Here is a 22365-nt window from a genome sequence, read left to right as displayed (position 1 = left end):
CCCGGGCGATGCTCTGGAACTGCTCCCCACCAAGCCAGGCAGGACTTTGGGAAGCCTCCTCTCCCTTGGAGCAGACTTGTTCAGGGCAAGAAGCTCACACATCTTCACCTCCTAGGTCTCTCCTTGGAGCATTCAGCATCCTCTGCCCCTCCGTGTGCTTCCCACAGCGAGCCCACCCCAGCAGGGTCCTGCCCCCCCACTTCGCAGTCAGACGTGACTCTCAGCCAGCCAGTAACACAGAGGTTTATTCGATGACAGGAACAGGGTCTAAAACAGAGCTTGTAGGTACAGAGAACCGGACCCCTCAGCCGGGTCCATTCTGGGGGGCAGTGAGCCAGACCCCCCACGTCTGCACTTCACTCCTTGACCCCAGCCAGCTCCAGACTAACAACCCCTCCCAGCCCCTCCTCTCTGCTCAGCTCCTTTTCCAGGCCACGAGGTCACCTGATCTCTGTCTCCAACACCTTCAGCTGGCACCTTTGCAGAGGGGGGGCCCAGGCCATCAGTTGCTAGGAGACAGAGTGCCAGGCATTTAGGTGCACTGGCCCTTTGCTCTGCAGCAATCTCACACCCTTATCCCACCATCTAGATACTTCAGAGCTGCCTAGGGGACACTGAGGCACCAACACAGTATTAAGAGAAAACATTAAGAACATTCCCAGTTCATCACAGGAACTGACCTTGACTAACTCCCCAGCCTTAAATAGGATTTACATCTGGGGGGAATCCTTTTGTTTCCCAGTTTGATCCCCACCCCTAACTACTGGAAAAATGCTAGCAGTCCAAGATGGAGTCCAGTACCAGATGACATGATTACGTGAAACGGCAGTGTCAAAGCAGCTTCTCAGGAAGGTGGGAGATTAGCATCTTCAAAGTCCTATTGTTCCCCCTAATGGCCCATCCCGGCTGTTTGCATTCTGCCTTGGGGGGTGTTCCCTCCACTGATGTAAACCCACTTGTAATTGTTACATTGTCAATATTCCTAACTTCAGATACAGAAATACAAATAGGATAATCACATTCAGTAAATCAGGACCTTTCCAATGATATCTCACATGAGCCATCTTGCATAGAACACGTCTTTGAATCACAGAAAATCAGGGTTGGAAGGGACCTCAGGAGGTATCTAGTCCAACCCCTGCTCAAAGCAGGATCAATCCCCAGACAGATTTTTACCCCAGATCCCTGAATGGCCCCCTCAAGGACTGAACTCACAACCCTGGGTTTAGCAGGCCAATGCTCAAACCACTAAGCTATCCTGCCCCCACCCCCTGGCATCTCACTTATGCCATATTTATACCTGAACAATATCTCAATGAAGAATATGGGGCATAGTGTCATGCCCGCAGCCTGTGTTTCCGGGGGGCCCTGGTCCGGCTGTCTGGCCTCTGCTCTCCTGCTTCTCAGGGCTGGTGGAGAAGAAGGGGGAGCCATGTCACTCTCCAGGGCTATCGTGTCTCTAAGGTTCTCCCCGCTACATGCCGCTCCGCGGATGGCCCTGTTCCCATCAGAGCCCAGCCAGCTGGGCAGGACTCTGCAGATGGCTCCGCGCCTGCCGCCCTCCAGCACCAAGAAGTCCCCGCGCCTGGAACCACTGCCCCCTGCCCTGCTGCAGCGATACCTGGAGCTCCTGCTGCTGAGCCCCCCACCTGAGCTGGGCTATGAGGAAGGCCTGCTGCACCCCTATTCATACCACAAGGTGAGTGGGGGGCAGACCACCTTCCTCTGGCCCTGACACGGGGCCCAGGAGGCCTTGGGTGGGTGAGGAGAGCGGGACGGGCAGATGAGACAGACACCCTGGCTAGGCCCAGCTCCAGCGGAAACACCAATAACAGCTCTTCAGAGTTGCTGGCTGCGCTTGTCTCTGGCTGGCTCCCTGGTGGGGGGCCCCCCAGGAACAGGTGTTCTGGCTGATCATCCCATTCCGACTCCCTGTGTTCCCGATGGACGCAGATTCTGTGTCACCAGCTTGTCTGTAAACTGCTGTGCAATGCGGCTGTTAACCAGCAGTCACAACCCACCTCAGAGGTGGTTGCATCTCCACACCAGGCGAGGGGTCCCTATTCTCCAGGGTTTTGGGAGGAGGTGTTAGCACTGCAGCCCACGGTAAACTGCTCTCCGGGATGGCTGTTCCTGGCATTGAGGGCGTGATGGTTCTGTGCTTTGGTTTCAGTTTGGCTACCAGGATGGTGCACGGCAGCTGAGCCCCATCCAGGGCAATTTGGACAGCCAGAGCCCTGAGCCCCCTGCTCTCCTTGGCAGGGCCCCTGCCCAGCCCTCCCAAGCCCTCTTTGGGGCCAGCCCCATCCCTTCCTATGGGGGGCAGCCAGGGCTGGACGGAGGGCGTCTTTTCCAGGACCTAGGCATGCTCTACCTGCCGAGAGAGAAGGCGAGCCGCCTGGCCCCTGCCAGCACGAAGGCCCAGCACGGCCATGGGCTCCCCCCGGACTACGCTGAGCCTGACGAAGAGAACAGACAGCAGGAGGCAGCCCTGGGTCCCCAGGTGCAGTCAGGTAACCCCTGCCTTCCAGCCAGTTGCCCGCAGACTCCTAGGACACCTAGTCCGGCCCAGCCAGAGCTTTGTCCAGCCTGTTCTGACAACAGGGATTCCCCAGCCCCCCTTGAGAGCCTGCTCCAGAAAGCTCGAAAGCTTTTCCCGGTCGCTAACCTCCGTCCCCCTGGCTGCAGGTTAAGCCCATTGCTGCTTGTCCTGCCTTCACTGGACGCAGAGAACAACTGATCCCCAGCCTTTTTGTAACAGCCAGTAGCATGTTGGAAGCCAGTTCTCACGGCCCCCTCAGTTTCCTTTTCTCCAGACTAAACGTGCCCTGGTTTTTAAACCTTTCCTCAGAGGTCAGTGTCACGGAATCACAGATCGTGCCCACTCATGGCCCCGTGCGGTCCGTGGGGAGTGCCGTTTTCAGTGCCACAGTCCCTCTCGGGGGTCCGCTGTCTCTTGGGGTCAGGCCCCTCCACCTCCTGGAGCCGCACCTCTCTGAGCCTCAGCACATCTGTCTCTGCTGTGGGCCCCTCAGGGAGTCCCCTCGTTCTGGGCCCCCCAGGCCTCCTCACCCCCGAGGGAATAATTCCCCCCCCCCCGGCCCTGTTCTCTTAGCCCGGAGCGACTCTCAGCCAGCGTAACACAGGAGGGTTTATTGAGAGTTGAACCCAGCACGGGAAACTCTCAGGGCCTCAGGCCTGGCCTCCCTCAGCCCAGCACATCCCAGTCCCTCTGCAGCCAGGGGGGCTCTGCCTGCTCCCCCTCTCCAGCCCCGAGCCCCCTGCTTCCCAGCTGGGCCTCCGATATCCCCAGCCCCAAGCCCCTCTGTCCACTGGCTTCTCTCTAGGGAAACGGGGTCCTCTGGGCCTCCTCTCCTCTTCGCCTCCGCTGGCTGGAACCGTCTGGTTAGGTCACCGGGTCCGCAGCCCATTGTCCTCCCACTGGCCAGAACCGGCTGTGACTCCTGCGCTGGGGTCTCCATCCTCCAGGCCATCGACTGGGGGTCCCAGGTCCCCTCTCTGGTCCTTTGTCCCAACAGACTCCCTCTCCCCTCCCCTTGTTAAACCAGTCACACCCGGGGACGCTGAGTCCCACCCCCCTGCATGCAACCCTGGAAAACACCGAAAAAAACAAGAAATCCCCCCACTTGGTCACAGTCGGGTTTTCTAAACCTTTGGTCAGGTCTGTTGCTCTCCTCTGGCCTCTCTCCAATTTATCCGCATTGTTCCTGCAGTGCAGGGCCCGGAACTGGACACAGGAGTCCAGCTGAGGCATTGCCAGTGCTGAGCAGAGCGGGACAGTGAGCTCCCATGTCCCATACGATGCTCCTGTTCCTACTCCCCAGAATGAGATTGGCCCTTTTCACAGCCACATCACATTGCTGATTCATCCTCAGTTCGTGCTGCACCGTAACCCCGGACCCTGTCCAGCGGTGCTACCACCGAGCCACTTAGTCCCCAGTTTGTACCTGTGCAGCTGAGTTTTCCTCCCCACACTTGGGGGGAGCGGGGTTTGAGCTAAGCTACGCTAGTCACCTACCTGAAGTCGAAGTATATTAGCTCGACTTACCTGCCCGTCCTCACAGCAGCGAGTCCATTGCCCCGGCGCCCCCGTCGACTCCGCTTACTACTCCTGCCGCGGTGGAGCACGGGCGTCTAGACGAGATGCAATAAATTGATCCCCAAATTGACACGATAAATTGATCCCCGATACCTCCAACGCTACCCGCCAATCCAGCGGGTAGTATAGACGTACCCGGAGTGTAGTACTTTGCACTGGTCTCTGTTGACTTCGTCTTGTCAATTTCAGACCAGTTCTCAGCTGTCAAGGTCGCTTTGGATTCTGATCCTGCCTCCAAAGTGCTTGTGACCTCTCCCAGCTTGGGGTCGTCTGCACATTTCATAAGCAGCATCTCCGCTCCATTATCCACATCATGACTGAAAATATTGAATAGTGCCAGACCCAGGACTGACCCCTGCAGAACCCCCCTAGATACACACTCCCAGTTTGACAATGAACCCTGGATAACTACTCTTAGGGTGCAGCCTTTCAGCCACTGGTGCACCCACCGGACAGGAATCTCATCTAGACCCCATGGCCCTAGTTCGTTTAGGAGAATGTCACGTGGGACTGTGCCAAAAGCCGTACTGCCATCCAGATAGATCACGTCCACTGCTTCCCCCAGCCACTGGGCCAGTGACCCTGTCAGAGGAGGATGGGAGGTGGTTTGCCAGGATTTGTTCTTGACAAACCCATGCTGGCTGCTCCTTCTAACCCCATTAGCCGCCAGATGCTGACAAACTGATTGTTTCATACTTTGGTCCAGGATCTTTCCAGGTATCAAATTCCTTGGGTGGTCCTCCTTCCCCTTTTTGCAGATAGGGGTTGTGTCTGCCCTTCTCCCGTCCTCTGGGCCCTCACCTGTCCTCCAGGAATTCCTGAAGATAATTGCTAAGGGTTCAGCAGAGATTGCTTCAGCTAGTCTCTTAAGTACACTGGGATGAATTTCATCTGGCCCTGTGTCACAGAGTGTGGGGGGAGACCAGGCCCTGCACCCCCGGCTTCCTGCGATCCACCATGACTCAGCCAGCCAGTAAAACAGAAGGTTTATTTAGATGACAGGAACACAGTCCAAGACAAATCTGGCCAGTACAGACAACAGGACCCCCTTTAGTTAGGTCCATCTGGGGGCCAGGGAGGCCACAGCCCCATTGGGAAGCCCAAGCCCCGTCAGGGTGCCCCTCCATTTCCCAGCCAGCTTAAAACTGAAATTCCCTCCAGTATCTCACTCAGCCTCCCCCTGGCTCCTCCCCCAGCCTTTGTCCAGTTTCCTGGGCAGAGGTGTCACCTGGCCTCTACCTCCCACCTGGGGTCTCAGGTTACCTGCTCAGGTATCCTCCCTTCCCCAAGCCAGGCCGGCCCAGCACAACGCCCCTGCAACCTTCCCAGATCAACACGCCCCACTCAGCATTCACATAACAGCAAGAACCTTCCCACTAGGTCACATCCTGCCAATCTGAATATATGTAACTCCTCTAAATAGACTTTAACCTGTTCATCCCCTATTTCAGCTCGATCCCTCCCCCTTGTTAATGGTAAGTGTGTTGAGTATCTGGTCATCATGAACCTTTCTAGTGAAGACTGAAGCAAAACAGGCCTGAAACACCTCTGCCTTGATGTCATCAGATATTAGCTCTCCTTCCCTGCTAAGGAAAGGCCCTGCACTTTCCTCTGTCCTTCTCTTGCTCCTATTTATTTAAAGAACCTCTTATTGCCCTTTATCTCCCTTGCTAGCTGTAACTCGTTTTGTGCCTCTGCCTTTCTGGTCTTGCTCCTGGGAGCCTGCGCTATTCCCCTTGTTCCCCTCCTTAGCAATTAGTCCAGGTCTCCACTTTTTGTAAGTTTCCTTTTTGAGCTTCAGGTCATTAAAGTGCTCCCGATGGAGCCACCTTGGCCTCTTACCATTCTTCCCATCTTCCCTTTGCATTGGGCTCCTTTTCAGTTCTAACATGACTATTGTCTCCTGGAAAAACTGCTAGCTCTTCTGAATCCCTTTAGCCCCTAGAGTCTCTTCCCATGGACCTGACTCCCGGCCTCTAGTTTCTGGAATCCGTTGTCCTTAGTCTGAGGCTCTCACTCCTTTCCTCAGAATCATGCAATCCATCCTTCAGTGATCACTGTCGCCCAAACTGCCTTCCACCTGCAGATTCGCTACCATTTCTCCCTCTTGGCCAGAATCTAGTCCACAGGGGCTGTCCCCCTGGTTACGTCCTCCGCTTTCTGGAACAAAAAGTTCCAGTACGTTCCAAGGGCTTATTGGAAATGTTGGAGTCCCCGATCCCCACAATCGATGCTTCGCCCCAAGCTTTGGAACAGTCTCTTGAAGGAACCTGTCAGTGGGCCAAGCCCCAAAAGGGTCTCAGTCTTTGTCTTCCTCCAAGGAAAACCGTGCGGCCTCACCACCACCTGAGGCTGAGCCTCTGGGGCTCCAGCCCCCCTGTTTCACGGTGAGAGTGCCGTTCAGGGAGTCCCGCTGAGAAAGACACAGGTAGAGACTGGCCCACTCCCCAGGGATTAGTGCCCCTCACCCAGCATTTGCAGTGACAGCACTGTCAAAATAGTTGGGTTTTCATTCATTGGCACACAGCACAGGACGTCCTTCGGTTGAGTCAGGGAAAGGCAGGTCAAAGCATCGTCCCCATCCATTCTGGTCAGCTCAAAGCCCAGCCTGGCTGTCATGAGCCCCAGGTTCAGGCTTGCCCTGGCTCTGCCTGACCTGGATTCGTCGATCTTCCGGTAGTCAGCTCTTCTCACCCCTTCCCCGTCCTCTGTTCGCAAGCTGGGCCATAGTGCTCAGCCTCCAACCATCCATCACCCTCTCCTGTAGCGAGTGGGTGTGGGGACAGGCCTCAGGGCAGACGGCTATGGGGCAGGGTACAAACCGCACCCTGCCTGTGAGTTCTGTCCTGAGATTTTGCCAACCAGTTAAGTGTGAATTCCTCCTGCACACTCACAGCCCAACCAGGGCATAGGGTCCAGTCTGTCTGGGTACCCCCGTCTCTCTGGCTTACCTTTGTGCCAGTGGGTCCTTTACATCGCAGATCACAGCCCTGTTCAGCTATGCCCGGTCCCAAAGCCCCAGTCACTTATCTAAGGTGCAGCTGAGCTGGGCTCCCACCAAAGTCAACACTTGTAGCCAAGTCTAATACACGGGCCACAGCTCTATTAACCAGGCAAAGGAAACGAGTTGTTCACAAGGCTAGAGCAGGTGTCCATAGCTACACCAACCGTTACAATCTTAAGTTTCCCACGGTAATAGAAAGCTCTGTGTGACCTTCAGGGCTAACCACTGGGGGTCACTGGCTGCTGCCTGGGAACCTGGCCCCCCAGAGTCCGAGCAGCACAGAGAGCCGGCTCCTCTTGGCGAGGGGATTTTATTCCCTTCCTCCCACATGCTCTGAGCTGCAAACTCAACTGAGGACTCATCTCCATTAGGGGGGAAGAGCAGAGCAACAGACTTTTGTCCTTTCACATCCCACAATAGTCCTTCTGGTGGCGATGGGCCTGCCTGGGGGCAGGACCTAACACCTGCTGTCAGAGACCAGCCCTTGGCACAGTTACTGTCTCTCCTGGCTGGTGATTTACACACTCACAGGCTCACAACACAACTGCTGAACTACCACCGTACAGGAGAAGTGAGACTGATGCTGGCAGCCACTCGCAGGCAATCAGTAAACACTAAGCTTCTAATGCCTGTTTTGCCAGCACTAATGCACAGGGGAGCCAGGCGGGTTCCAGCCCCGGAGTTGAGCCGGGGGGCCTTGCCGCGAGCTGATACCTGTCCTGCCAGCGTCACACCATCTCCCCTGGGTTGTTGGGGCTAGATGGCAATGGCCTGGTGGCTGGATTCGCCATCGATATGGGTCAGCCTTGGACAGTCCTTTTCCAGTGACCCATCCCAGCTCAGATAGCTGGGCGGCATTCACTCCTCTGTCTCTGCACAAACAGTCCTCCCTCCACCCCCCCGGCTAGCCACATGAAATATAGGGGAAACTGAGGCACGCATCGGGCTCATAAAATATTCCCCTTTGTCACAGTTGGGTTTTGCCGTCTGACTTTTCCAGCAGATGTCTGGGTAGTTTAAGTTCCCCCTTACCACCAATATTATGCAGCTCTTGCATAAAGCTGAGAGTCTGGCACGGATCCCGTGACTTTCCAGGGTCTCCATGACTTCTGCAGGGCCGTCCCAGAGGCCGTCGGAGGAGCAGCAGCAGTCCCCAGGGGCAGGGGCCAGCTGTCAGCCCTTGGGGCCACCCAGAGCAGCAGCACCCTGGGCAGGGGCGGCTCCAGGCCCCAGCACGCCAAGCGCATGCTTGGGGCGGCAAGCCATGGGGGGCGCTCTGCAGGCTGCCCTCGGCGGCTTACCTGCGGAGGGTCCGCTGGTCCCACAGCTTCGGTGGACCTCTGGGATCAGCGGACCCTCCTCAGGCAAAGTGCTGGAGGCAACCTGCCTGCCATGCTTGGAGTGGCAAAATCCCTAGAGCCGCCCCTGACCCTGGGACCCCAGGAGCTGCAAAGTTTTAGTCACGAGTCTTTATAGTATAAGTCAGACAGGTCATGGGCATGAATGTTTTGCTTTATTGCATGAGGCCTGTCCATGACTTTTACTAAAAATACCCATGACTAAATCTTAGCCTTAGTCACGCAGCTCCCTCTCCCCTTCCTCCTCCTCTGGGCCCCAGGGTGGGGGCTCTGCTCTGCCCCCCCCCCCCGAGCAGGTGGCTCCTGTCCCGTCACCCCTTGGATCCTGACCTCTCTGGGCACAGCGGGCGCAGGCACTAGGCTGAGGTGTCCCCTCCCCACCCAGGCCATGAGTCCTCTCACCCAGCAGGATTCTCTGCTCCTCCCTGTTGCCTCCACTGCATCCAGCCCCTGACAATGGGGTGGCCCCTGCCAGCCATCGTGTGCCTGGCGCTGGGCTGCCCGTTGCTCTGTGGGCAGGATCCCAAAGTGCACGTTGTCTCCCTCACGCAGATGCAGCCCTGCAGAGACTTGTGGCAGTGCTGGCTGACTATGGGGTGGGGCTGCAGGACCTGAGTCCGCAGCAGCTCGGCAGCCTCTCCGCCCTGCTGCAGCTGCTCCAGCGCCCCGGTGAGTGGGGCTGACTTGGCAGGGGGGCGGGGGGCAGACAGATGAGAGATGCCAGCACTGCGCCTTCTACCCTGGGACGTGCTGCCTGTTCCCTCTGGGGAGGGGGGGAGTATGTTGCCCCATCCTCCCCCCACGCCCTGGATGCTTTCTTTGCGCCTGGAGCAGTGCATGAGCCTTGGCTGCGCCACCACAAAATGTCCTTTTCTCTCCCGGCAGGTGGGTTTGGCCAGGAGGCTCCAGCGGCCAAGCGGGTAAGTCCATCCGTTCCCCGCCACACAGAGCAGCATCCCAGGGAGAGGCCTGTTGCTGGGGGGTCAGGAAGGGTTCACCAAGTCAGGCATCTGAAGGCCAGCAGAGGCCGTTGTGGTCACCTCGCCTGAGCCCTGCCCTGAGTTCAGGCCTGTCTGAGCTAGAGCAGGTGGCTTAGAAAAACATCTCATGCTGGAGAATCCACCCTGGCCCTTGGTGAGTGGTTCCAGCGATTAATCGCCCTTCCTGTGAAAACTGGTTTTATAGCCAGTCTGCGTGCGCCTAGTTCATCCTCCAGCCGTTGGATCGTGTTAGACCTTCCGCTGCCAGACAGACAAGCCCGTTCCCCACATAGGTACTTACAGACTGGGATCACGTCACCCCTGAACTTCCTCTTCAAGCTACATAGATTCTGCTCCTTGAGTCTGTCGCTCTAAGGCAGGTTTTCCAATCCTTCAATCCTTCTCATGGCTCTTCTCTGCCCCCTCCCCAATTTATTAACATCCTCCTTGAACTGTGAGCACCAGAACTGGCCACATGAGTCCAGCAGCGTCACACCAGTGCCAAACACAGAGGTCAAATAACTTCCCTGCTCCCACTCCGAGATTCCTCAGTTGATGCATCCCAAGATCCCATTAGCCCTTCTGGCTACACTGGGAGTTCAGCTGAGTATCCCCCATGACCCAAGTCCTTTTCAGAGTCCCTGCCTCCCAGGATCGAATTCCCCCGTCCTGTAAGTACAGCCAATGTTCTTTTCCTAGGAGTCTGACTTCACCTTCGGCCTTATTAAAAATGTGTATTGTTGTCTTGAGCCCAGCTTACCAAGCAATCGCATCACTCGTATCAGTGACCTGTCCTTTTCGTTATTTCCCACTCCCCCAATTTCTGTATCTGCCTCAGACTTTATCAGAGATGATTTTATGTTTTCTTCCATGTCATTGATAAAAGCACTAAAATAGCACAGGGCCAAGAACTGATCCCTGCAGGACCCCTCTGGAAACCCTCTCGTTTAGTGATGATTCTGCATTTACAGTTATATTTTGAGACCTATTAGCTAGTTATTAATTCATTTAATGTGTGGCCATCTTACCTTTATATCCTTATAGTTTCTTAATCAAAATGTCATGCAGCACCGAGTCGGAAGTCTAAGTATATTACATCCAAGCTGTTACTTTTACCAACCAAACTTGTAATCCCATTAAAAAAAAAAAAAAAGTTAGTTTGACAGGATCTATTTTCCATAAATCTCTGCTGATTTGCATTAATTACACTGTTACCTTCCTTCAATTCTTTATTAATCAAATCCCATTATCAGCTCTTCCTCCATTATTTTTTCCAGTATGAATGTTGGACAGACAGGCCTGTAATTACCTGGGCCATCCCACTTACCCTTCTTAAATAGCAACACAACATTGGCTTTCTTCCAGTCTGCTGGAACTTTGCTGGTGTTCCAAGAGTTATGGAAGATCAGCATTAATGGTTCAGTGAGCTCCTCAGCCAGCTCTTAAAACACTTGGAAGCAAATTGTCCAAAGTGGCTGAGTTTAAAAATGTCTGACTTCCCTAGCTGCCATTTCACATCCTCCTGAGTTAGTGCTGGAATGGAAAGTATTTCGTCATCACCAGGTGATATAACGACATCATTTTTTCCCTCCCCTAAATATAGAACAAAAATTTATTGAACTTCTGCCTTTCCTGCATTATTATTGACAATTCTACCACTTCTGTTTAGTAATGGACCAACATAATTGTTAGGATTCCTTTGTTTCTAGTATACTTAAACTCTTTATTGTCCTTTACTCTGCTGGCTGTACATTATTCCTGGTGTCCTTTTGCTTCCCTTATTCATTTTCTACAATGCGTAGCTTCTGATTTATAGTTCATTACTGTCAACTTCTTTCTTCCCTGTTTTATATTTTTATAGCTGCCTTCACTTCCACTGTACACCAAGTTGTTTTTTAACCAGTGCAGCCTTCTTTCTTGAATTGTAGCTTTTTGACCATCTAGTAAAACATTCTTAAACAATTCATAATTATCATTCACACTTTTCTGTTTTGAACTCTTTCTCCCAGCTGATTTGGCTCATAATTGTTTTGAGCTGTATGAAATGGTCCCATTTTAACCACTGGGTACCTGTGTGTGACTGGTTCAGACTTTATTCTGTTTGCACATAACAAATATGATCAAGTCATAACTTGCACCTTAGCTACAACTAATTTTTAGATCTTTGATCATTTCCTCTTTGTCCCTCAAGATGAGGTCTAATGCAGAATTCCCCCATGTGGGATTCAGCACTGGCTTGAATGAGGAAATTCTATTATTTGTAGACGTTCCTAGGATGTTTTAGTCCTGGCAGCTCAAGACGACCAGCGTGTATCCTTCAAACTGAAGTTCCCCCCAGCCCCCACCATCAGCATGTGGCTCTTTTCCCTGCCCATCCTATCTCGGTGCCTGAGGGGCCAGTCACCATGTTCCCTAGTGGGATTTGTGGCTCTGCAGCGGACTCCAACCAACACCCCATCTTGTGCTTTCTCTGTTAGGGTATTGAGCCATAAGCATTTGATATCAGAAAGAGGTCCTGCTATTTCTGAGAGTGCTGCTGCCCCTCCCCTTCTGGCCACTTGAGCCTTCCTCAGTCAGTCATAACCATTGATTTTTGCCATGCCAGTCACCCAAATCTTCCTGCCAGTCAAACCAACTGGATCAAATTTATGCTCATAAATGAGCAATTCCGGTTCCTCTGGTGGGTAGGAGCCTTGCGAACACTTGGTGTCCAGGCAGTTAAAGAATTTCTGCTCTTCATGTCCGCTGGTGTCTTGGTGAAGATGTCTCAGCATCACGACTGTGTTCTCGTTTCCTCCCCATTGTCATCGTCCCCTTGTTAGTTTAACCCTCTCTTGACGACTCTAACCAGCCTGTCCCAAGGAGATTGGTCGTTTTTCTGCATCCTAACTCTGCAGCCCCCTCTCCTAGCACCTAGCCAGCAGTTCACCCCCAGAATCCTCTGTTCTGTCCTGCTTTGCTCGTAGGACAGGCCGGATCTCCGGGAAGGTCGCTCGGATGTTCTTCGGGGACCTGGAAGGGTCTGTGTGCGATCCCACCAAGCTCTGTCATTAGTACGGTTTGTCCCTATCGACTGCAGAAACCTCACGGCCTGGCTCTGGGAAGGCAGCACGCCATCCTGTTGTCCTCCTGGCCCTTGCAGATCTTCCTAGTATAAAATCCCTGACCTAGATTGTCTGTCTTCCCTGGATGACTGTAGCTTAATTTTCTTCCCAGTTGGGCCAAGCAGCCTTCCAGAGGTGTGTCCCGTACAGCCCTCTGTACCCTTCGACAAGCTGGCTCTTCAGAGGGGTCTGTGCAGTCCAGTGCCCCAGGGGCTGCGCCTCTGGGCCCTGGGGTACAAACAGAATGGGTTTGCTGAGAGCAAGCTAGCCCAAGCGTGCTTTCTCCATCTACAAATATTTACTGGGAGCCCATGTGGGAGAAGTCCCGTGAGGGGGCGGCAGGCTGAGATTGAGGGGTGACAGCGAAACTCCAGGGTGAGTCTTGCACAGCGCCTCCTGGCACCTGTCCCCAGGCGGAGCTGTGCCTCCTCTGAGAGGTCTTGCCAAAGAGGAGACTGATTCTGGCCAAGGGCCGGTCACAGGAGGTGTGAGGCCCTGTTCCCCTGCCTGAAGGGCTGGCTCATTTCCCCAGGTGGGGCTGACTCTGCCATGAGCCAGGCCCAGCTGCCCCGTGGGTAACATCCCGCCCTCTGCCCCAGGTGATGGAAGGGGAAATGCAGCACGGAGAGGAGCCGGAGCCGCCCCCCTCCACGGTGTCTCCCCCTGAGAATCCAGCCAGTGCAGCCTCCCGGATGGAGGGGCCAAGACGGGAGAAGGCGGCTGGCCTGGCGCAGGGCAGTGCCACGCCTACATCAGCATCCCAGGCTGAACCGCAGGCCCCGGGGCAGGCTGCACCCAGGGACCCCGCCGCAGGGGACATGCTCCATCTCCACAAGCCGGTCCCAGTGGAGAAGAAGAGCTACACGGAGCCCAGGGGCCATGGCGGGAAGGGGGAGCAGCTGGAGCCCCGGCCCGCCGAGGAGTACGGCTACATCGTCACCAACCAGGAGTGAGCTGCGGCTGGGGGTGGGGTGTGAAAGGGCCAGAGTATGTCGCTTCCTCGCTAGTATGGCTGCTGTGCCTGTAGCCATGGTGGGGAGGGGGGCCCCAGCATTCCCTGCTCTGGCCCCCGCTCCGGTGGCCGGTCTGCGGCCGATTCTCTGGGATGCCTGCAGGGGGGACCTCGTTCCTCAGGCCGGGATGGCTCCTGATTCTGACGGGCGGGGTCCTGGCCATGGCCCCTCATCCTGCCCTCCGAGGGGGGCGCTCAGGTGGGGTGCATATGGGGAGCTTGTTCCTCGTGTGGGGATGGCTCCTGGTTCTGACTGGTGGGAGCAGCCCAAGGGCCGTGTGACACGTGTGCGAGCAGCCCCTGTGCACAATAGCCACACGTGCAAATTGGGTAAATGCTCCTAACCCCCAGGTCACACGTCTACTCACCAGACTCCCCCCCTCCCCCTGGAGATGGAGCAAACATTCCCGCCTGCCTGGCATGCCCACCTAACTCCCCGCTCCTCCCAGCTCCTCTGCATGGCGGGGGCCTGGCAGGGTGGGACCCAGCCTGTCGCTGCCTTGCTCAAGCACCCACACAGCCTGACCCTCAGGGCCCTTGACCCGCCTTGGGTGCTGGGGCAGGTTGTGAGCCTGGAATCTCCATGGGGCTCCCAGCCTGTCCCTGAGCTGCGCCCGTCTCTGCTCCCCTCCAGGTCGCTGGACTTCACTGCCGGCGTCCGGCTGCTGGAAATCCTGGCCGAGCACCTCCACCTGTCCACGACCAGCTTCATTAACATCAGGTGGGGCTGCGGGGGGCTCACGGGCAGCCCCAGAGGGCAGCAGCAGAGCGTCCTGGGGGGGCAGAGCAATGCATCCTGGGAAGGGTGTAGCATCGCTGGAGGGGGTGGGGTGATGGGGGCACTGTGGGGGATGGGCTGGCGTGGGGTGAATGCAGTGCTGGGGGCGTAGGGCCAAGCGGTTGAGGTCTCACCCCAGTTCATCCGCAGTTGCTGACCCCTCTTTGTGGCACGTCATCAGCTACCTTGACCCCAATCTCCTCGGTTAGGCCAGACCGGGGCACAGGGATCCGGGGTGGGGTCTGGGCGGGGGGCACGGCCCCCTTGGCTGCGGTCTGGCCCCTTCCTGTCTCATAACGCCCAGGCCTCTCTGCTCCCTGCAGCGTCGTGGGCCCAGCTCTCACCTTCCAGATCCGGCAGAACCATCAGAACCTGTCGCTGGCAGATGTGACCAATCAGGCCGGTGAGTGGGGTGCGGCTGGGGGCTCTGGATCCTGCGAGGGAAAGGCCCGGGAGCCGGCTGGGCCTGCACCACCTGGGCGAGAGGAGGCTGCATGGGGCACGGGCCAGGGCACAGAGTGGGGGGCTCAGGTGGGCAGGGCTGGCCCCAAGGCGAGTGATTCATTGATCCCCTCTGCCTCCCCTTCACACACATCCACGGCCCCTCCCAGCTCTGAGTGCCTGCTGTGATCTGCGCCCCACGCTGTAGGGCAGGCAGTGGGGGGAGGGCCCACATCCAGATAGGAGCTGGGAAGCAGGATGATGCCCAGGACTGGCTCCAGGCCCCAGCACGCCAAGTGCATGCTTAGGGCGGCACGCCGCGGGGGGTGCTCTGCCGGTTGCCAGGAGGGCAGCAGGCGGCTCCAATGGACCTCCCTCAGGCGTCCCTGCGGAGGGTCCGCTGGTCCCGCGGCTCCGGTGGAGCATCCACAGGCCTATCTGCAGGAGGTCCACCGGAGCCGCGGGACCGGTGAGCGGCAGAGCACCCCCCGCAGCGTGCCGCCATGCTTGGGGCGGCGAAATGGCTAGAGCCGGCCCTGGGGATGCCCCCATGGTCCAGGGCAGGCCGTCGGCGATTCACACCCACGTGTGGTTGCTGGGGCCGCGTGCTCCCCGCCCTGACCTCTCCCTTCTCCGCAGCGATGGTGAAGTCGGAGCTGGAGGCTGAGCTGGGGCTGAAGATTGTGCAGACGGGTGTGGGGCAGGTAAGGCAGCGACTCTGCTGCAGACGCCCCGACGGGCTCCCCCCTCGTCCTGGGTCGGGCTCTCCACGGTGGCCCTGCAGCGCCACCTGTGGCACTGAACAGCTGAGTGACTGGGGATGCGGCCATGTCCCAGTGCCAGCGTCCTGGGGATTGGGATCTTGGGGGGCGGGGCTGCAGCAGGGAGTGGGGCTGTCTCCTGGGGCTGGGGGGTCGGGCTGGGGCCGTCTCCTGGGGCTGCCTGTGCTGGAACCTGGGCTCCTCTGCTGCAGGGTTGTTCATGTGGCAGCAGGAGGTCAGACCTCCTCCCACTCCGTCTGTGGGGCTGGTTCAGCACCAGGGGCAGGGCGGGGACTGGTGCCACCTGCTGCAAACCCCTCGCGGGTGAGCTGGTTAGGGTGACCAGAGAGCAAAGGTGAAAAATTAGGACGGGGTGGGAAGTAATAGGTGCCTATATAAGACAAAGCCCCAAATATCAGAATTGACCCTTGGCACTGAGTTCCCGGGCGCTGCTCTGGAACTGCTCCCCACAAAGCCAGTCAGGACTTTGGGGAGCCTCCTCTCCCTTGGAGCAGACTTGTTCAGGGCAAGAAGCTCACACGGCTTCACCTCCTGGGTCTCTCCATGCAGCATTCAGCATCCTCTGCCCCTCCGTGCGCTTCCCACAGCGAGTTCACCCCAGCGGGGTCCTGGGGAAGCCACAGGGTCCTGCACCCCCCTTTGCAGTCAGACGTGACTCTCAGCCAGCCAGTAACACAGAGGTTTATTCGATGACAGGAACAGGGTCTAAAACAGAGCTTGTAGGTACAGAGAACTGGACCCCTCAGCCGGGTCCATTCAGGGGCCCAGCGAGCCAGACACCCACGTCTGCCCTCACTTCCCGTCCCCAGCCAGCCCCAAACTGAACCCACGTTCAGCCCCTCCTCTCTGGCCTTTGTCTCTTTCCCAGGCCAGGAGGTCACCTGGGGGGGAAGGGCCTGGCCATTAGTAGCCAGGTGACAGAGGGTCGGCCAGAAACTGAGGCATCCACACAGTATTCAGAGGAAACATTAAGAACAGTCCCACTTTGTCACAACCCTATAAAATCGGGACATCTGGTCACCCTAGAGCTGGTGCAGTGCCCGGAAGGGTCTGGGGCTGTGGGATTTTCACCTCAGTCCATGGGGCAGGGGGTTGGCCTTAGCAGAGCCTTGAGTGGGGCAGGACTCAGGGCAGAGTGTGCTGTCATTGGCACCGCCAGCCAGGCTCTGCCTCGCTGGGGGATTTCCTGGCCTTGGCTCCATTGCGACAGCATGGACTGCGGGGTACGCTTGCCTCTGCCCAGGGAAACTCCCCTGGCTTGTGCGGGGAGGGACGGGCTGGGTGCATGTCCCAGCTGGGTCGGGGAGAAGTGGTTTCTGGGGGGATGCTGATCTCAGGGCAGAGACGTCTCCTGCAGAGGAATGGCTGTCATCGCAGCTCCCCTCAGCACCAGGCACCGCGCGCACCGGGCTGAGGGTTCAAGGGAGGGGCATGGGGGGTGGTGGGGGTGGAGATGGGGCTGGATGAGTTCTCAGGCTCTGGTCCTGGGGCCAGAGATTTGGAGCAAGAGCCAGAATGTCCTGAAATGAGGTGGTGGGAGGGCTGCCCCAGCAAAGGGGGTGGCCTGGGCAGACTGGCACTTGGGGTGCCCATTGATGAGATGCACCAACCCCGTGCTGCACAGCTCAGTTGCATTCAAATGAAGCTTTCCTGCTGTGGCCAGCTGCCCCATGCTGCCAGGTGTCACTGAGGCACAGCTCCTGCCCTGTTGGGGTTCCTGCCCCCTGGGGTTTGAGCCCCAGGGTCCATTCCTGCTCCATGGTGTGCTGCTGCTCTCCTGCCAGGCCCGATTCTACCTGTGGCTTTTGGACAGTTGCTCATCCCTGGGACTGGGCGGATTTCCCCCGTTCCTGTGTTGTCCGGCCCCAGCCCCTCCTGTCCAGACGGCTGTGCGGTCATGCCTGTCCTCCATTCCCAACCCCTGGTTCCTGGGCACTGATTCTGTGGATGGTACGAGTTCACCCCTGGCCCAGCCTAGCTCTGCCCGGGTCACTGGGGCCAGGCAGGGCTGTGCAGGGATCTCAAGCAGTCTTTGATGTGGATGTTGGTGTCTTGGCCTGGGGCATATTCTGGTGTGGAGTGGGGCGGTTTGCGCTCTGGCTGGGGTCGTGCCCGGGGAGCGATGCTGTAGCAGTGGGTCGTGTTTGCAGTCGGGGTTAGTTTCTGACCCCCTCGTGCTCTCCGGGGGGGTTGGGACAGCATTTGCTGCACTGGCCAACGTGGCGCCCGGCGGGAATGCTCTGCTCTGGGGGCGATGAGCAAGGGCTGGGAGTCTGGCCTGGCTCTGCTCTGTGGCGGGGGGATGGCCCAGTCCAGGTGGGGAGGGTCTGTATTGCTGCAGGGTGGGGTTTCGCCCTGGTTGGTGTGGTCGGTGCCAGCCCTGCGTCTCACTCCTGTCCTGTGGCCCCGGGCTGGGTGCTGTGCCCCTAGGGCTCCTTCTGTATGGTGCCAGCCGCCTACTAAGCTCCCCCCAGGTCCCCACTGCCCTCGCTAGGTTTGTGGCTCCGGCTGTTTCCGAAAGGCCCTGATTAGTGCCCTGCAGCCGGGGCTTCCTGGGACGTTGTAGCAGGCGCCGGTGCTGTGGGAGTGCCAGTGTGGCTGGCGTTCCGTCAGAGTCGCCGGGGCGCGGTGTTGAGGGACGTTGCTGAGAGGCCCGGTGGGGCCAGCCCTGTCCAGCCAGAGGATGCTGGTGCTGCTCTTTATCTTTGTCTGGCAGTGGGGGCCGCTCAGGGCCCTGCTGGGCCGGAGTCATGAGCCTTGGGGACGTTTCATAGCTCCATAGAGTTTAAAGCCAACATGGACCATACGATCCTCTAGCCCAGTGGTCCCCAACCTTTTGGGCTGTCGGGCGCCAGCCGGAGGACCACTGTGGCGGTGGAGCACCCACCGAATTTCGGCGGCGATGCCTCTTGATGACGTCGCTTGCCATCGACAAGCGACGTTATCGAGAGGCGTCCTCGCCGAAATTCGGAAGTGATGCCTCTCGATGACGTCACTTGTTGGCGACAAGTGTCGTCATTGAGAGGTGTCCCCACCAAAATGCCGCTGTGGCATTTCGGCGGGTGCTCTCCTGGGGGCCAGGACACGGGCGCATTAAGATGCGCCCGCGAACACCGCATTGGGGACCCCTGCTCTAGCCTCACCCCCAACCTAGCGCAGGCCAGAGGCTTTCACCCAGCCACCGGTTTGGCTAAAGCATCATCGGGGCTGGACGTGAAGCCCGCAGGGGCTGGAGAACACACCACTGCCATGGGCGCTTGGTCCAGTGCTCTGCCCTGTTAACAGCTTGTACCTCATTTCCATTGGAATTTGTCTGGCTTTAGCTTCCAGCCGTTGGCTGTTGTTCTGCCTGGCTCCGCTAGACTAACGAATCCATTAGCACCTGCTGTTTCCTGCAGACTTTCTCTCTGAGAAACAAGCCTGACCAATTCCTGCCCCGCAGATGCCCTGAGAAACAAACCAGACCCACTGCCTGGGTGTGGAGATGCCCAGCGACAAACACAGGGAGGGAAAGGGACCCAGGGAAAGGAGCTGCTGCCTTTAGGGGTTTTAAAGACACTCCTGGCTCGATCTGGGCCCCAGGCCCGACCCCTCTGTTACTGCAGCACAGAATGGGTGGGGACCCGAGAGAGCCATCGGCTGGAAGCTGAAGCCAGACAACTTAGGCCTCCGTTGTTAACAGTGCAGGTGACTAACAAACTCCCAGGGGCAGCAGTGGCTTCTCCAGCTCTCCGGCCTGGTGCCTTCCTGGCAGCCGCTTTACCCCAGCATGGATATTGGGCCCAGTTTGGGGTGACAGGGGGAATCCTTGGGCCAGGGCTGTACAGAGCTCAGACCAGCTGATCTCCTGGTCCCCGCTGGGAACAGGATCCCGTCCAATTCCCAGGAGGGACAGGGCGGTGGCTCACACCCTACGGTGCTCTCCCCTGGTGGAAGCTGCTGGCCAGCTGGCTGCTGCTCCTGCCCCCTCCCCCTGACAGGTGTAGCTGTTTGGACCTAGAGCGTCCCTGCTTTGTGCAGCGGGGAGCTGGCCTGGCTGTGGCCTAGGGGCTGCGCAGACTCAGAGGGCTCCCAGGCTGTGCTGAGGATGGGGTGTGAGCCCCTCAGCTTGGGGGAGGTGGGACATCAGGAGCTCTAGCTCCCACACTCCTAGGGGAGTGGTGGTGGAACAGCCCCGCAAGGACCCCTGAAGTGTGCCAGCTCCTTAGGGTCATGCTCACTGGGGTCAGCTCCTTGGCTTCTCCGCCTCCTGGGACCGACCCTGGGAGCCTTCAGCACCCCGGGTCACACCGTGAGCTCCCCTCAGCAAGTCCACTGGCTTGGACCCCTGAGGGAGCCTTGCCCACCGCAAGGCAGCAAAGCACCCCCACCTTCCTGACTGCAATCACTCAGCCAGTGGGGTACACACAGAGGGGTTGTTGGATGTCTGGACGCAGCGTAGAGTCCTTAGATTAACACACAGTTGCAGCAGTGTCGAGCAGGGTCAGCCTGAGCCCAGAACCCTCCGGCCCCTCTCTGGTCCCCGTGGAAGAGCGTCCTGCTTCCAGCACCCATATGTAACAGCCCCCATGGCCCCTCCTTTGTTCTTGTCTCTGGGCAAGGGGTCACCTGGCCTCCTCTTTAGTCCTTTTGTTCTCAGGCTAGTCCCAGCTGGCTGGCTTCCTGCAGAGGGTGGTGCCCTGCCCACCCCACCCCCACTCATTAGTAGCTAGGTACCAAATGGCCAGGCCATTGTCTGGGCCCAGACTCCAGACAGCTTTTCCCCTACCTAGTTAACTGTGCAGCACACGGGGAAACTGAGGCACACACAGTAGTCATATAAAATATTATGAAAAATTCCCACTCTGTCACGGGGGCTGTGGTGTGAGGAGACAGGGCCCTTCCCGCAGGGAGTGTCACCTTGTCACCACACCAGCAGCCCGAGGGTCACCCCAGCTCCCCAAATGGGGCAGGTCTTGGGGACTCCACTGCCCAGCACAGCCCGAGGAGAAGGGCACAGAGCAGGCGCTGTGGTGCCCCAGTGGTGGTGCCTTGGGAAGAGGAGCTCCTGGGGACCCGGCTCGTTGCCAAGGGCTGAGCAGCTCTGGGTGAATCCTCTTGCTGGATGCTCTGTTGCCCTGCCCGCAGGGAGCCTGGTCTCTGTCCTGGCACCTTACCACTGGGTGCAGCATTGGGTGAGGCCATTGATGGGGGCAGTGCCAGGCTGCGGAGACGACAAGCAGCCTCAACTGGATGCCAGGGCCAGGGAGATGTCTTTGGGGGCTGTGGTTTGGGCGGCATTAAAGGGGAGGCTGCAGTGACCGAGGTGGGGCAGGAGCAGCAATACGCGAGGCCTTGGAGGCTAGGGGGAGGGTGTGATGCCACGAGCCTGAGGGGGGCTGGCGGGCGGTTGCCAGCAGTGATGAGGCGGGGGAGCTGGATTTGGATTTCGCTGGGGGCTGACAGAGGGCAGGGGAGGTGGACAGGAGGGGCTGAGGGGGGGAGCTCTCAGAAGAGGCGTTTGGAAGCTCGGGGAGTCAGGGGAGAGGAGCCCAGCAGCATGGTCCTCCCTCTGCCCTCCTGCTGCCCGGCCCCGGCCCCTGCCAGCTGGGCCTGAATCCTGAGAGCAGATGCAGGGGCTGGCTTGGGGGTGGAGAATGGGACATGGGGCCTGTCCCTTTTAGGGGGCGCCGGCTCCAGGGTGGGGACCGGCTGGCTCGGGGGCGGGGAATGGGGGACAGCGCTTGTCCCCTCTGGGGGCACCGGCTCCCATCTGGCCCCAGGTCTGTCGTGACTCCAAGCTGTGACCATCCGCCAGCAGCGGTTTCTGGGGCGCCCCGGGCTGGGGGTGGGAGGGGAGAGGCTGGGCTCCCTCCCCAGCGTTAGCCGCACGCCCCAAAGGCCCCTGGCCGGGCGCTGCAGCTGGCATCGCGCCGTTGCCACGGTAACGCCGGCCTGCTCTCCGGTACCCCGCTGAGCCGGCTCGCTGTGCGCTCCTGCCCGTTCCCATGGTTACCTCACCAGGCCAGAGCAGAAGGGACAATGGGGGCCCCCCCCTTTGTGGCTGGGGGGCTCAGGGGCTGCCCCTTGCTGGCTCTCAGCCCTGGGCCTCCCCCCGGGCGGGGGCCCCGGCTCCAGCCTCGGGAGTCTCCTGCCGCTGGGGTCCCCCCGTGCGCCCCACCCCGGGCAGGGCTGCAGGGGCTGACGCTGCTCCCCCTGCCCCCAGCGCAATGAGGCCGTCCCGTACCCGCACCCCTCGCACTTCGGCGACGCCTTCCACTCCGTGCTGCTCACCTTCCTGGCCCTGGCCTGCGTGGCGGGCGCGGGCATCGCCGGCGCCATCGCCGTCTGCCTGCGCCAGCACGCCAAGCAGCGCCAGAAGGACCGGCTGGCGGCCCTGGGGCCCGAGGGCAGCGGGGACAGCACCTTGGAGTACCAGGTAGGGCCTGGGCAGCGCCGGGGCGGGGGGGCTGAGTGCAGGGGGCAGTGCTGGCAGCGCTGGTCTCGCCCCCCCAGGAGCTGTGCCGGCAGCACATGGCCACCAAGTCGCTCTTCGGCCGCGCAGAAGCCCCCCCGGCCCCGGCAGAGAACTCCCGGGTCAGCAGCGTCTCGTCCCAGTTCAGCGACGCCCCCCAGGCCAGCCCCAGCTCCCACAGCAGCACGCCGTCCTGGTGCGAGGAGCCAGTGCAGTCCAACATGGACATCTCCACCGGCCACATGATCCTGGTGAGCCACACGTGTGTGTGTGTGCACGCGCACGCGCTGCCTCCTGCTGGCAGGAGTCAGCCCTCAGGTGTGTCCCCTTCC

The 22365-nt window shown here is 58.7% G+C and overlaps 1 protein-coding gene across 3 annotated transcripts in view; it reads left to right on the top strand.

The window, feature by feature from the left end:
- Window positions 1-22365, top strand: part of PTPRN (protein tyrosine phosphatase receptor type N) — a 48611-nt gene that overhangs the window by 16541 nt on the left and 9705 nt on the right. The window contains exons 5-14 of one of the 3 annotated variants that reach the window (XM_030580574.1): window positions 1465-1699; window positions 2357-2513; window positions 9035-9151; window positions 9368-9402; window positions 13166-13515; window positions 14213-14299; window positions 14680-14759; window positions 15437-15501; window positions 21785-21997; window positions 22075-22284. In XM_030580574.1, coding sequence (XP_030436434.1) covers window positions 1465-1699; window positions 2357-2513; window positions 9035-9151; window positions 9368-9402; window positions 13166-13515; window positions 14213-14299; window positions 14680-14759; window positions 15437-15501; window positions 21785-21997; window positions 22075-22284 — 1549 coding nt within the window. Of the gene's footprint in view, window positions 1-1464; window positions 1700-2173; window positions 2514-9034; window positions 9152-9367; window positions 9403-13165; window positions 13516-14212; window positions 14300-14679; window positions 14760-15436; window positions 15502-21784; window positions 21998-22074; window positions 22285-22365 lie in introns of all 3 variants that reach the window. The other 2 variants (XM_030580573.1, XM_030580575.1) reach the window with 2 other exon arrangements.

Source organism: Gopherus evgoodei, chromosome 11, assembly GCF_007399415.2.
Source record: "Gopherus evgoodei ecotype Sinaloan lineage chromosome 11, rGopEvg1_v1.p, whole genome shotgun sequence".
In the NCBI taxonomy this organism is placed as follows: Eukaryota; Metazoa; Chordata; order Testudines; family Testudinidae; genus Gopherus; species Gopherus evgoodei.
Note: the sequence above shows the minus strand (reverse complement) of the source record. Positions and strands in the feature narration are given on the sequence as shown.